The sequence below is a fragment of the Equus asinus genome, chromosome 3 (assembly GCF_041296235.1).
Source record: "Equus asinus isolate D_3611 breed Donkey chromosome 3, EquAss-T2T_v2, whole genome shotgun sequence".
NCBI lineage: Eukaryota > Metazoa > Chordata > Mammalia > Perissodactyla > Equidae > Equus > Equus asinus.
In genome coordinates this window covers 75,816,713-75,829,002 of record NC_091792.1, presented here as the reverse complement: position 1 = coordinate 75,829,002, position 12,290 = coordinate 75,816,713, and the positions used below count along the sequence as shown (strand labels likewise).

The 12,290-nt window shown below is 58.1% G+C and overlaps 2 protein-coding genes across 2 annotated transcripts in view; one reads left to right on the top strand and one right to left on the bottom strand.

Annotated features, from left to right (window-relative positions):
• LOC123276646 (ATP-binding cassette sub-family D member 2-like) overlaps nt 1-12,290 on the bottom strand; it is a 182,108-nt gene that overhangs the window by 93,463 nt on the left and 76,355 nt on the right.
• LOC123276113 (uncharacterized) overlaps nt 9,998-12,290 on the top strand; it is a 153,296-nt gene continuing 151,003 nt past the window's right edge. The window contains exons 1-2 of the mRNA XM_070506539.1: nt 9,998-10,086; nt 10,294-10,767. Coding sequence (XP_070362640.1) covers nt 9,998-10,086; nt 10,294-10,767 — 563 coding nt within the window. The remainder of the gene's footprint in view (nt 10,087-10,293; nt 10,768-12,290) is intronic.

Below are 12,290 nucleotides of genomic sequence, written 5' to 3'. Positions count from 1 at the left end.
ATGACCATCAGTGGCTGCTTGGGGCAGTCACAGAGACACTGTTTGGGAAAGTGTTCCCCCAGCACAGTCCTGGGGATGACCCCTTGTTTGGCTTGAGGAAAGGAGAAGGCCATGACCCCAGGAAGATTTCAGAATGACTCCCTGGTTCCCTCCAGAGTCAGGGCTGTTCAGGCAAAGGCAGTGAGCTCACCCATCTCCTGTGCTGCTGCTCATCATGCTGCTGTCAGGGGCTCTCCAGAGCCATAATGGTTTCGAGGTCCACAAGCATGGGAGCCCATGGCCCAGGCACAGATCAAAAAGAACAAGTGCCTATGGGGAAGCGTGTGGTGTTCTACTTCTCTCCCAATGCGAAACTCTAAACCAGCACACTTGGGCTGTGCTTAGCTTTGTTACTGACCAGCATGCCAAAGGACTAATCTGGTCATCAAGGGGCTCGAGGCCCCCACCTTGGCCATAGACAAAATGACCTCCTGGATGTGGACTTCAACACTGGGGAGATTGACTGGCATTCCTGGAGGGAAAGAACACTTGTCTTTGAGGCCCGACACCTGGTTCCTTTCCACATAACCACCCTGAAGGTCTGTCCACATGTCATCCAATGGAGAAACACAAACACTGTGACTCTCCAGGCAAAAATATCCCGAGGGAATAAGTACGGAGAGAAGGTTGGGGGAGGGAAGCAGTGCCCAGTGGGGAGAAGGTAGGGCTGCAGCAGAAGATGGCTTCCACCCCTCAAAGTCTGCATGGTGGGGGCCGTGGGCTCCTCCAATGCACTCTGTCACCTAAGCCAGGGTGGCACAAAACTCTGATCTTCAGGGTTATGAGGAAAACAATGCACAGCACCCCTGTGGCACAGTGAAGGTGTTAATTCAAACCTGATTTAAATACAACCATTGCTGTGAGAGAGGCCCTAACCCTGATGCTCCCGACCTGAGCCTCTCTGGATGGAAAACTGATAAACAAGAGCAGAGCAGAAAGACAATCCCCCAGCCCCAAGTGCATCCTGTGACCATCAGACCAATCAAAAGATAAATAAAGGAGAGAAACCTGGATACGTGCGGAGGAAGCAATCACACAAAAGAACTAATTCCAGAAAGGTTCACAATTTGGCCCAATTAGAAATTGAAAATTTACTAGACTAATTTATATGGCAAAAAGATAAAGGGTTCTAACTGGCCTTTGTTCCTCCACAACATAGTTTCTGAACTAACTTTAACATGTGCTAACATGCCCTAGTTAGTAAACCTTCATGGACTTTACACAAGGGCTGAAATTATGGTTATACCTAGTGAAATGAGTATGTTTTCTAGTTTCTGTATTTAAGGCTTTGACATCTGAGGCCTCGGCAACCTTGGAGGAACTTCTCTGCCAGGGTTAACAAGTTGCTACAGATAGTAAATGACTCCTCTGAGCAATCCTTTCATACGTAATCATCTAGAGTCAACACCCTCAACCCCCTCCTCACTGAGGCTCTTCCACTCTGGGCCACTCTTCCCTTGCCCTCGTCACCCCAGGGACGGGGACCAGACAACCAGGGACACTGCTGTGCCCTGAGCCCACTGAAATGATTCAAACCAGCCATGCCAACACCTGCTCACCCTGCCTCACTCCTTCCTTCCCGTGGAATCCACACGAAAGGCTCTCGCCCACGTTTTCCCCTCACTCCTTCTGTCTCCTGACCGACCCTGGTGCTGCCCTGTGTGGCCCTCCATGGTGTATGTACCCTGCCTTCTGTTGCTCAGAATCTGTGAGGAGAGAAAACTTCTTCCTTCGTGACAGTTATTTCTGTATCTTTGTGTCTGACTGTACCTGATGGAAATAAATCCTGGTACACTTAAACCTCCTGGGCACAACTACATTTACACGTGGCTGAATATTTTGCTATTATAGATTTGGTTAATATGCTCTGTTCAGAGCCTGTTTCAACATCCACCCAGCCACAGTTTGCCATCACCTCTGAGGGGACATGTTTTTGCCTTGTTACCCACAGGGACCTAAGCCGTTCTGCTCTCACAGGCAGTCTTTGCAGACAAGACCTTCACCGGATCCCCCTTTCTCCAGGAGTACAGGCATGACATGACTTTTGTGACCTCCTCCTTCGAGGACATTTGTTTGACACACTTGTGAAGGATGTACAATCCAATATCATGTAATCCCTTTTTGCTTCTGGAGGCAATATAGTCCTTGTCTACAAATTTTACTTAAGGCCATTTATGCTGTGACTTATAAATGAGCCCAGCTTCAGTGGGGACCCCCTCCAACAAAGGACTCTAGGAGCTGTCCAAATTAAAATCAACAGTCCCTCCCACTAGAGCCCTCGGAGACTCTTGTGGGGTAGAGGCTTCGGCAACCTCCTCTCAGGCATCCTGGAGTCTCTGGAAAACGCAGGATGTGCGTAAGTTGTCTGTGGGTTCCTGATGCAGGAAGCCCGCCTCCTTGGCCCTGCATTCTGCCATATTAGAGCAGCAATTACTGGCCACGCACTGGCCTCTTCTGGAAACAGAATCTCTCCCAGACGCTGAGCCTCCATCCCCAGCTGCCTATTATCACTTTAGTCCTGGAAGTAGCATCCAACAAGTGCGGGAAGATGGGGCCGGCCCGGTGGCACAGCAGTTAAGTGCACACGTTCTGCTTCAGCGGCCCGGGATTCGCCAGTTCGGATCCACGGTGCGGACATGGCCCTGCTTGGCATGCCATGCTGTGATAGGGGTCCCACATATAAAATGGAGGAATATGGGCACGGATGTTAGCTCAGGGCCAACCTTCCTCAGCAAAAAGAGGAAGATTGGCGGCAGTTAGCTCAGGGCTAATGTTCCTCAAAAACAAAACTAAACAAAACAAAACCAAGTGCGGGAAGGTTACCAAGGCTTCCTTGCAACAGGATGGATCCAAACCTGGGCCCTGTGGCATGTGTGACCTGCCAGATGGGGTGCCCTCCCCTGTCCTCCCTCCATTGCCAAATATGATGGAGCTGCAGGATGTCACCTCTCCCACAGAACCTTTGGCTGCTTGGGAATTCTCTTGGGATCAAGCGAGTGAACATCAATGAAAGTTCATACACTCAAGGTTGTCGATGACCCCCTCTCCCTCCTGGTCTAGTGCCAACATTGTTTCCCAGGGAAGCATTTTTCCTCCTCCCTAAATGTCTCAGATATCACCAGGGTGTAAGACGATGTCAAGGCATGAGAGAGACAACTGTACTGTGAGGCCTGAGATGAAGATTCAATATGAAGTGTTGCTTTGAAACCTGCTAAACAAAGAGGGCCTCAAATGGCCTACCTGCAAGTTTCCCTCCTCCACAGCTCCCAGAGATAAGATCCCCTCGCCAAACAACCCCTTCATCACAGGGAGCAGGCATGGGTGCTCCCCAAGTAGTGGTCTCAAGTTTCCTGCTCACCTGTGAAATTATTCAAATGAGCCAGTCCCACCTTCCTGTGGGAACCAGGGAACACCGCAACTCTCCTGTGGCTACAAAGACTGTCCCCCACCACCTTGCGTATTTACTCTCTCCCCAAGTGCACTTTCCTATGTGGCTCCATATGGTGTAGAGTGTGGTCCCATAGGCTGCCTGTGTAAATAAATAAGAAATTGCCATTGAACTCACCTGTTCAGTGTTCGGAAATCCCCATCAACCTAAGGTGCATAGGAATCCATCCCTCGCCATCTAGGTCAGGCAGAGGAAAATTAAAGACTTCCAGTGTGCACTGGATTGAAGGAGTTACCCTGCCACCATGAGGCTCCTGGGCTTGAAGTCATATGACTCAGAACCTGTTTGGGGTCTGCAGAGAGTCGCACGTGGCGGGAGGGTGGCCCGCGTGTGGGTGAGGAGCAGGGAGGAAGGCTGCAGGGGCGAGGCCTTGGAGATTCTGCTCCAGTTTGGCCTGCAGGCAGTGGAGAACCCTGGATTCCTTTCAAGCAGGGAAGCAATGGGACCACACACAAACTCAGGTCTGGGTACCCGATTTCGCAGCCAAGCCAATCAGTGAGACGTTAGGGTTGCAGCAAGGAAAGAAGTTTATGATCAAGAGGCGGCCAGACAAGGAGGTGGGAGTAAAACTCAAACCCGCCTCCTCAAAGGGAAAACAAAACGTTGGGGCATTTATCTGGGGTTCAGGGTAGGGGTGGGACCAGGAGAGCGCTGGGGGTGAAGCTTGAAGAGTCCTCTGCTCAGGTGCGACTGTCGCTCGTATTTCTTCGTGGGTCACAAGTGCCAAGTCAGTGGGCTTCGATGTGTTGCACGCCGAGGATCTCTGTCCGTGACGCGGAAAGTGGGCGATCCGTCATTTCAGCTGGTCCAAGCCTCTGCATGACGTCCAGTCGGGCGGGGGCCGGGGGGCTGCCATCAAGCTGCTCTCTGCTCTGCCATCTTCCTGTTGTTCTGCAAAACAACCTCAGAAACTTTGGTTACTTTCTTGCCCACGTCCACCCCTGTGGTTGCCGGGCACCGTGGTGTCAGTAACGGCAGGGTTTTCCTCTTGGGTCACCCTCCCAACAGTGTGGAGGATGGATTCAAGCGGGAGGGGGGGGCGGTGTGCCAGGAGGCCAGCCGGCAAGATCAGTAAGGAGTCTACTGGGCTGGTTGCGTGCAAGAGACAGGAAGGCATGCGGCAGAGCAGCGGGGACGGCAAAGAAGGGAAGGCGCTCGGCTCCCTTTGGGAGTCGGTAGGCTGCGAAGTGTGTGAGACAGAGAGCTCAAGCATGGCCCTGAGGCCTCTCGCTCTTGGGTGATGAGGGGGCAGAGGTTTTCTGAGGTGATGAAAGGAAGGTAAGAGGAGGGGGAGGGTTTTGTTGGAGGATACCGGGCTCCCTTTTGGACGTGTCGGTTTTGAGAAGCCTTTGGACATCCTGAGAGGTGCGTCCAGCAGACAGTTAGAGAAAGCAGCATGGAGTCAGGGGCAGGGTGACGTCAGTCGTATGCACTCAGAAGCCCTGGTCATCCGGGGGCGAGTCGAATCGTAGGAGCACATGAGCTTGCTCTGAGACCTGAGGCGTTCCTGTTCCCTGAAGACCGTGCCTTCGAGAACAGAACCCTTTGAGAAGTGGTCAGGAGGAGAAGCCGCAGAGGAAAGTGAGACAGAAGGGTCTGAGGTTAGGAAGGGCACCTGGGGAGGGGGCCATCCCCCAGAGAAAGAGGGTGGAGAGAACTTGCAGAGACTGAAGACGTGGGCAGCATTCCTCAGACACCACAGAGAGTTTAGGAAGACGAAGGAACCGAAGGGCGTGCCCTGGCCTCTTGCTAGGACGTGACGGCGACGAGATGTGGGGAGTCTTTCGAGGAGCCGCTGAGAGACAAGGTGATGACTGGATGGCTGACGAGGAGTCGAGGTCTTTTGGCAGCAGCTTAGCCGTGACAGGTAGAGAGAGAAGGCGGTGGTAGAGGAGCAGAAAGGAGAGGTGTGGATGCTGGGAGAGACTTGGGTGTGCTCAGCGGCTTAAGGAAAGAGATGGGCCAAAGAGAAAGCAGCTGGCAAACTGAGGGAACGAGATCTTTGGGGGAGGCTGAGCAGATGGTTCCCAGGGCACCCCACGTGGAGCCAGGACTCTGGAACTGCCAAGCTGAATCCCTCTTCCTGGAAAACCAAAGGGAAAGGGGAGGGGTGGGTGGAGAGTAGTAGAGGGATGTTCAAACGGGGGTGGGGGGGTGTGGGAAACGGAGAGTTCTTGACTAGCTGGCCTCTGATCTCTTCGGGTACCGAATGGTATGAGGACGATCCCGCTTGAGGCAGGCGATGGAGATTTGGAGGGGCTGTTGAGGAAACGGGGCGGGGGGGGGGTTGACCACGGCCCTCTGTTGGGCTTGGGGGCCGAAGCAGCTTCCATGCCCATCGCGAGGCGCCGGTTCAGTCAGTCGGTGTCCATCCGGACCACAGACCACAGACCCCTGCTTTGGAAAACAACAAGATGCAGTTCGTAAACCCTTGCAAAGATCTCTGACGTCTGGTGACTGGCTTTTCAACCAAAAGCGAGGCAGGGAATAAGCTCCTCCCGTGCTTAGGAGTTTTCCTGTCTGTCCCAGAGGCAGGAGAGCACCCGAGGGCGGTTTCCCAGGCAGTGGAAAGAGGAGGAGGACCGAGCCGGGGGAAACCAAGCTTTCCTTGTGAAGTTTGGATGCCCTTTGCACGTTGGTGCCCTTCCCCTTTCTTCCTACTGTCCCGGGAGTGGGCGCCCTCGCGCGCTTTCTGATTCTGCAGCACTAAGGCAAGTTAGGTTCCCGCTCCCCAAGGGAAAGCTCAATAAACGCCCCCCTCCCCCCACCCCCACCCTTCCCACCCCCCACCCCCCACCCGCCCGCAACCCCCCCACCTCCCAGACCCAACCCCCACCCCCCACCCCACGCCCCCCAGCTCCTCGGAGACAGTGACAGCGTGACAAACAGACTCAAAAGCGTCCTTGGCCCACAGCCTGCGATCCCACCGGTGCTGCGCCTGCTCTCCAGAGAAGTGACGTCCGCTTTAAGTTGGGTGACTACCTGCAGCAACACCCTTTTGAAAGCGTGAACCATAGCTGTTTCTTTGAAAGCTCCAGTAAAGCCGCAGAGAAACCTGTGACCTTTAGCACAAGGCCACTTTGTGCTAAGGAACCCGCAGCGAGGGACCGGCTTTCCTAAAAGCGCCGTCATGTCCTCTGCGGCTTGGGGAGCCTCTAGGGCTTGGACAGGCCTTGGAGCAGCCCGGCAGCACTCTTGGTGGGTGGCAGCAGCCAAGGTGTGCCCGTGGGCACGACGTCGGTCACGGCGTCTAAGAGAAGGTGCCCAGACCCTCCGGTTCCGGGGCCGGGTGGGTCGATGAGAGACACGGCTGGGGAGCAGGGATTCCCGTCTGATCTTCTGGGGGTGGCTGCGAGGGTGGTTCTCAGAAGAGCTGGCACGTTCTTAGCCAGTCTCTTCCTTGCGGGTGCTTCGGGACGCTTCCTGGGCTGAGCAGGGAGCTGTCGAGGTGGAGAAGCTCCCTGAGACTCAGCTTCTAGAAAATTCACAATAAGCTCTGAGAAGGAAGTCTTGAGCTCGGATTGCTGGTTGGGTCTCCGAGGCATGTCGGGGGCACTGCGGGATCCGAGCCACCCAGTCACCCATCTGGTAAGGCCGCCCTGCTCTTCCTGCAGCAACTGCTCCATTTCCTCCCTTTCCACACCCAGGGTGCTTCCCATCTGTCGGAACGCTTCCCGGCGTTCGTGTCTGGCGCTTTGCAAGGCGTCCGTGAAGGGCTTTCTCAGGAGGGCCTTGTCTGCTTTTCCTTCCAGGGTGCTCACTAAGTCGGTCCACTTCTTTTGGACGTCCTCCAGCACTTCCTGTCGGGCCTCGTCTTGTCGCTGCAGTTCTCCGATCTGCTCCTCCTGCAGGCGCGAGGCAGCTTGCGCTCTCTCCAGCTGTCCCTGCAGCGACCTCAGCTTCCCTTCCAGACCGTCTGCCTTTTGCATCCATTCGGCCAGGACCACCTTCAGGTTGGCCAGGGCTCCGGCGTGCTGCTTCTCTGCTTCCCGGGAGGCGGACAGCTGGAGGGCAGTCTCCTCTTTTTGCTCAGTGACAGCAGTCAGTTGTTCCTGCAGGGACCCGACCCGGGCAGCGGCCCGCTGGCTCGCCTTCTGCATGGCGTGGGAAGATGACAGGAGCCTCTCCTCTAGTGCCGTGACCTTCCTCCTGAGTTGAGCCGCTCTGTCTTCTGCCAGCCGCGCTGCCTGGAGATGCCAGTCTTCGCATTCTGAAGCCTGCATCCGAGACCTCCCCAGCTCCTGGCCTAAGCGCGCTTCCTTGTCCCGCAAAAGGTGAACCTCCTCCCGCAGGGCGCAGTTTTCCACTCGTTCCTGTCTCAGCGCCAGCGCCGCCTCATCGCTCTCCTGTTCAAAGAGAATGCTCTTTTCCTGCATGGAGGTCACTGCATTGAGAAGCTGGCTTAATTCCCCAGACCGGCCCTGTTCTTTTTCTCTCAGGAGGCACTCAAAAGCCAGAGCCTTCTTCTTCACAGAGACGCATTCGAATTCCTTCTCTCTCAGCATCATAGAGAGGCGCATGTTCGTCTCTTGTAAGGCTTGGTTTTCGGTGTCCTTCTCCCTGGACCTTTCCAGCAGCTTTGCATTTTCCTGTTTGACTTAGCACGCATCCACTTCCAGATGGACTATTCTCTCCTTCAGGTTTGTCACCGCCTGCCTCAAAAGTTCGTTTTCACTCGCTTGGGTCGTGAGGTTTTCCCTCAGAGAGAGGAATTCCTCCCTCTGCGCCTTGATTAAGAGCTCTTTGTCCTCCAGCGTGTTCTGTAAAGCCTCTTGTTTCTCCTTGAGCCGCTGAATTTCGGAATCCGTCTGTGCGTGTCTTTCTCTCTCCAGTTCCGAGGTGGCGGCCATCGCCTCGGACAGTCTCTGAATCTCCTCTTGGAGGCTTCTGATGGCTGCGTCTTTTTCCTCCGTGGCTCTCCTTAAGGCTTCCACCTCTGCTGGCGGCCCTTTTGAAGACTCGCCCAGCGCCTCGGACTTAATTGCCTCCTGAGAGCCGGCTGCCTCGCAAGTCCGCCACGATGTGGCGGGCGGCTGTGGTGACGTGAGGTCGGGTGGACCCAAAAGAACCTCCTTGGCATTGCAGAGCTGCTCTAGGCTGAGCTGCATCTGTGCCAGTCTCTTCCCCAAGAGCCGGAGTTGGGTCGCATCCCCTTGAGGACGGGGGAACGGGGCGGCAGAGTGCATCTGTCGCCGACACTTCTCCTCGCTGTCCACTAAGGCCCGTGCCTCGAGTGGTGGGAGTTCTTTCTGAAGTTGGGATGACTCCCGCTGCAGATTGTGCACCTTGGTCAGCACCAGCCGCTGCCACTCCTCCAGCACGTTGACCCGCTGCTTCAACGTGTCCCGTTCCCGGAGAAGCTCCTCCAACTGATTCGCGTCCATGCCCCGAACCTCATGGCCAGCGTTGGACGTTTGCCAGATGGTCAGTAAAGTCTGACATTTCTGGCTCAAGGCACCGATTTCAATGTCTTTGGCTCGGACGAGGCGTGATAAGTGCCGGATCGCTTCTTGAAACATGTCCTCACCGCCGCTGTCAGATCGAGGGCGCCGTGTCTGATTTTCGCCTCGCAGCTTCCCGAGCTCTGCTTCTTTGGCCACCAGCAGGTCCATCATTGTGTGATATGCCCTTTTCAGGTGGCTGTTTTCCCTCACCTTCTCGTCGAAAACGGCCAACACTCGTTCCCTTTCGAAAGCATATGCTTGCAGTTGCTGCTGGAGGCCCCCCACATCCTGGACGGAGGCAGCCGAAGCTAGGCGAGCGGGAAGGCCCTGGCTCTCCCAGTCTTGCGCCTGGATCGTCTGAGTTCGTGGACCGGTCGCATCTTCGTCCGGCTCATCAAGCTGCTCGGTCAGAGGGATCGTCTTTTCGGTCCCAAGTTTCATCTCCCCTTCTGCCGCTTCTCTCCCTTTTCCTAAAGGTTCGGTTTCAGCTTTGGCCCCATCATGCTTTTCACTTCCGTTTGGCCGACGAAGACCCGCCGCTCTCTCTCCTTGACAAATCTCAGCAGGTTTTGTCTGCACGGGCTGGGTCTTCTCAGGCGACGGGGTTTGGATGTGTTCTGTGGTGTTCTGCGCAGTCTCGCTTTCCTCCTCCCCGGCTGAAGAGAGCTGAGCGCGTTTTCTAGGCATGGGCTCGGGCGCCTCCTTAAGATCGCCCACTTGCCGTTTCTGCTCTTGGCAAGATGGAAGGCGTTGTGCCTTCCTCTGCTTTTGCTCTTCAGTGGTCCTTGGAGGATGCTGGGTTTCCTCCTCCAGGTGACCTTCGATCCCTTTCAGTTGAGACACCTCAGATTCTAGTTGTGTCCCGGCGTCGAGGGTGTTCGGGTCAACCACAGGAGCGGCTCGAGCCCGTTGTCTCCGTGGCTCCAGTTCTTCCCTCAGGTGACTGCCTTCTTCTTGCAGGGAGGCGAGCCCCGTGCCTCCTTCCTCGAGGGTTTCCCGCAGAGTTGCGGTCTCTCTCCGAGCTGGAGTTGCCTGTCTCTCCTTCTCGGGTTGTCTGGTCGCCTGAATGGCTTCCGTCTCCTTTCTCCCCGAGTCGGGGAAGTCTGGCAGCTTTTGCGTCCCCTTCCTCAGCACACCTCTGGTGAAGTCAGAGAGGTGTGCTGGGAGGGAAGCCACGCTGCCGCCCACTCGCCCCAGGGAATGGCCTAAGCCGGAGCCGAGGCCGAGGCCGAGGCCGCCAAACCAGGAGGCCATCGCTGCGGGTCACAGCACTGACCTGGTGCGCTCCGCGAAGAGCGTCCAGCCCAGTCGGACAGTCCCGCCAAGTGTCAGGGCCCCGGTGGCTGCGCGAGGCTAAGAGTCAAATCACAGCCAGGCGCTGCTAGGCAACGGCGGGCTGGCGGCCTGGGGGCGGGGCCTGGGCGGGGCGCGGGCTCCAACCGTTGGGCTCGGGCTCCGGGAGGGGAGGGGAGGGGCTGCCCGCAACCGCGAGGCCGGCCGCCTGGCCCTCACCCATGGCCACCTCCTGACCCGCGTGCCCCGCTCCTCCCCCCCCCCCCCACCGCCAGCCCCGTGGGCCTCCGCTCAGCCCCAGGGCTTCCCACCGCGGCGGTGGGCCCCCTTCTCCCTCTGCTTCAGTGCCCCCCCTGGGGCCGCCCGCCAGGACCGCCGCGCTGAAGGCCGCCATCCCCACACCACCGCCACCTGTGCGCGTGGCAGCGCGTGTGGGCAGAAAGGACCCAGGGCTCTGACTGCCGCCAAGCGCCTCCCACGCTCCCTCCTGTCCTGCAGCCGGGGATTTTCCGAGCCGGCTTGGAGAACACTCGGAGGGCCAAGGTACGTGGGGAACCGCCTCCACCTGCAGAGTTCCGACGAGTGTGTTTGGACACACGTCGGCCCCCTGCGCGGAAGCACGACCCTCCTGAGCACCCTGACCATTGCCATCCCCCACACAGTCGCCGCGGTCCTTGCCCCGCCGCCTCGCCCCCCTCTTCCTGCGGCCCTGCCTGGACAAGCGGTCCCCGGGAGGAGTCTGGGGGCTCTCGGGCGCCACAGGCGGGCTGTGGCACACCGCGTGCACGCTGTGCGCCCGCTTCTGTCAGCGCGGGGCGGACTCTCCTAGGGAAGGGAGTCTTCCCCATGCGTCGAGCGGGCGGTGGAGCGGGGAAAGGACCCAGAGGTCCTCGTGGAGCGCGCGGCCCCCAGCCCCGCTGAGCCCGGCGGAACGTCGTCCTCGGGGCCCGACTCGAGGCTGGCGGCCGAGGCCCGGCTGCGCGCCGCGCCCTGGGCCTGCCGTGCGCTCCTGCCCTGGCGCGGGACGCGGGGGCAGAGCGGCTGACCCCGCCGGCCTGGGGACCCGCCACCGCAGCGGCCAGAAAGTCCCGGTCAGCCAGCCCCGAGCTCCGCGGGCCTGGGAGCCGGGCCCCGCCGCCGCCGCCTCGACTTGGCCAGGCGGGAGCAGCCGCCAGGCCGGCCCGGTGCGCGCGCCACGAGCCCCGCAGGCCAGGGGAGCCGCCGCCGCCGCCAGGTAATAGCCATTGCACTGCGGGAGGCCGCGGGCCCACCAGAGCATGGACAGGTGAGGGCCCGGGTAGGCCGCCTCCCTCCGTGCACCCGTCGGGGTCTCCACCGCCCGGGCCCCGCCCCCGGGAGCAGGGACCTGCGCCTTCTCCTGTCCTGCCGGCGACCCTGGCGCCCGTGCTGGCTGCATGGGGCCACGACTCCCATCCCTGGGGCGGGTGCCGCAGCACCGGCGACGGTGGCGCTGGGGGAGGGGGGGGCGCGGGGCGGGGCGCGGCGGGGTGGCGGGTGCTGGGACCGGATTCTCAGCCTTGGGCTCCAGCGGGGCGGGGGGCGGCGAGGAAGGAGTGGCGTGGGGTGGTGGTGCGGGCAGGGCGCGCCGCGCAGACCCTTGAGGTCCAAGTGCAGACAGAGGAAATCAGTAAAGGGGCTTCCAGCCGGTGGGATCCCCTCGGTGCGTGCGTTTCCCTTGGCCCTTCAGGGAAGCGGGAGGCGGTGCTGTCTCCAGCCCAGGGAGAGGAGGAAGTAGCGGTGCCAGTTGTTGACCCCGCGAAATTTGGAATCGGGAGCAGGATGCAGGCGCCGGGCGCCAGTGAAAGGAAAAAGGGTTCTCCCAATCCTCTTCCTCAGTTAAAGGGACTGTCTTTTGAATTTGAAGTTTCATCTCCCATTCTTGCTCTTTTCTTTCTGTTTCTAATCTTTTACTTTCAGCTTTACAGAAACTATGCTTTTCACTTCCACTTGTTATGCAAGACCCTGAACTTTTGTTTTTAAAAAAAAATCTCAGAATGTTCTGTTTGAATGTCCTGGGGTTTTTCAGGCAATTGTGTTTTGATTTG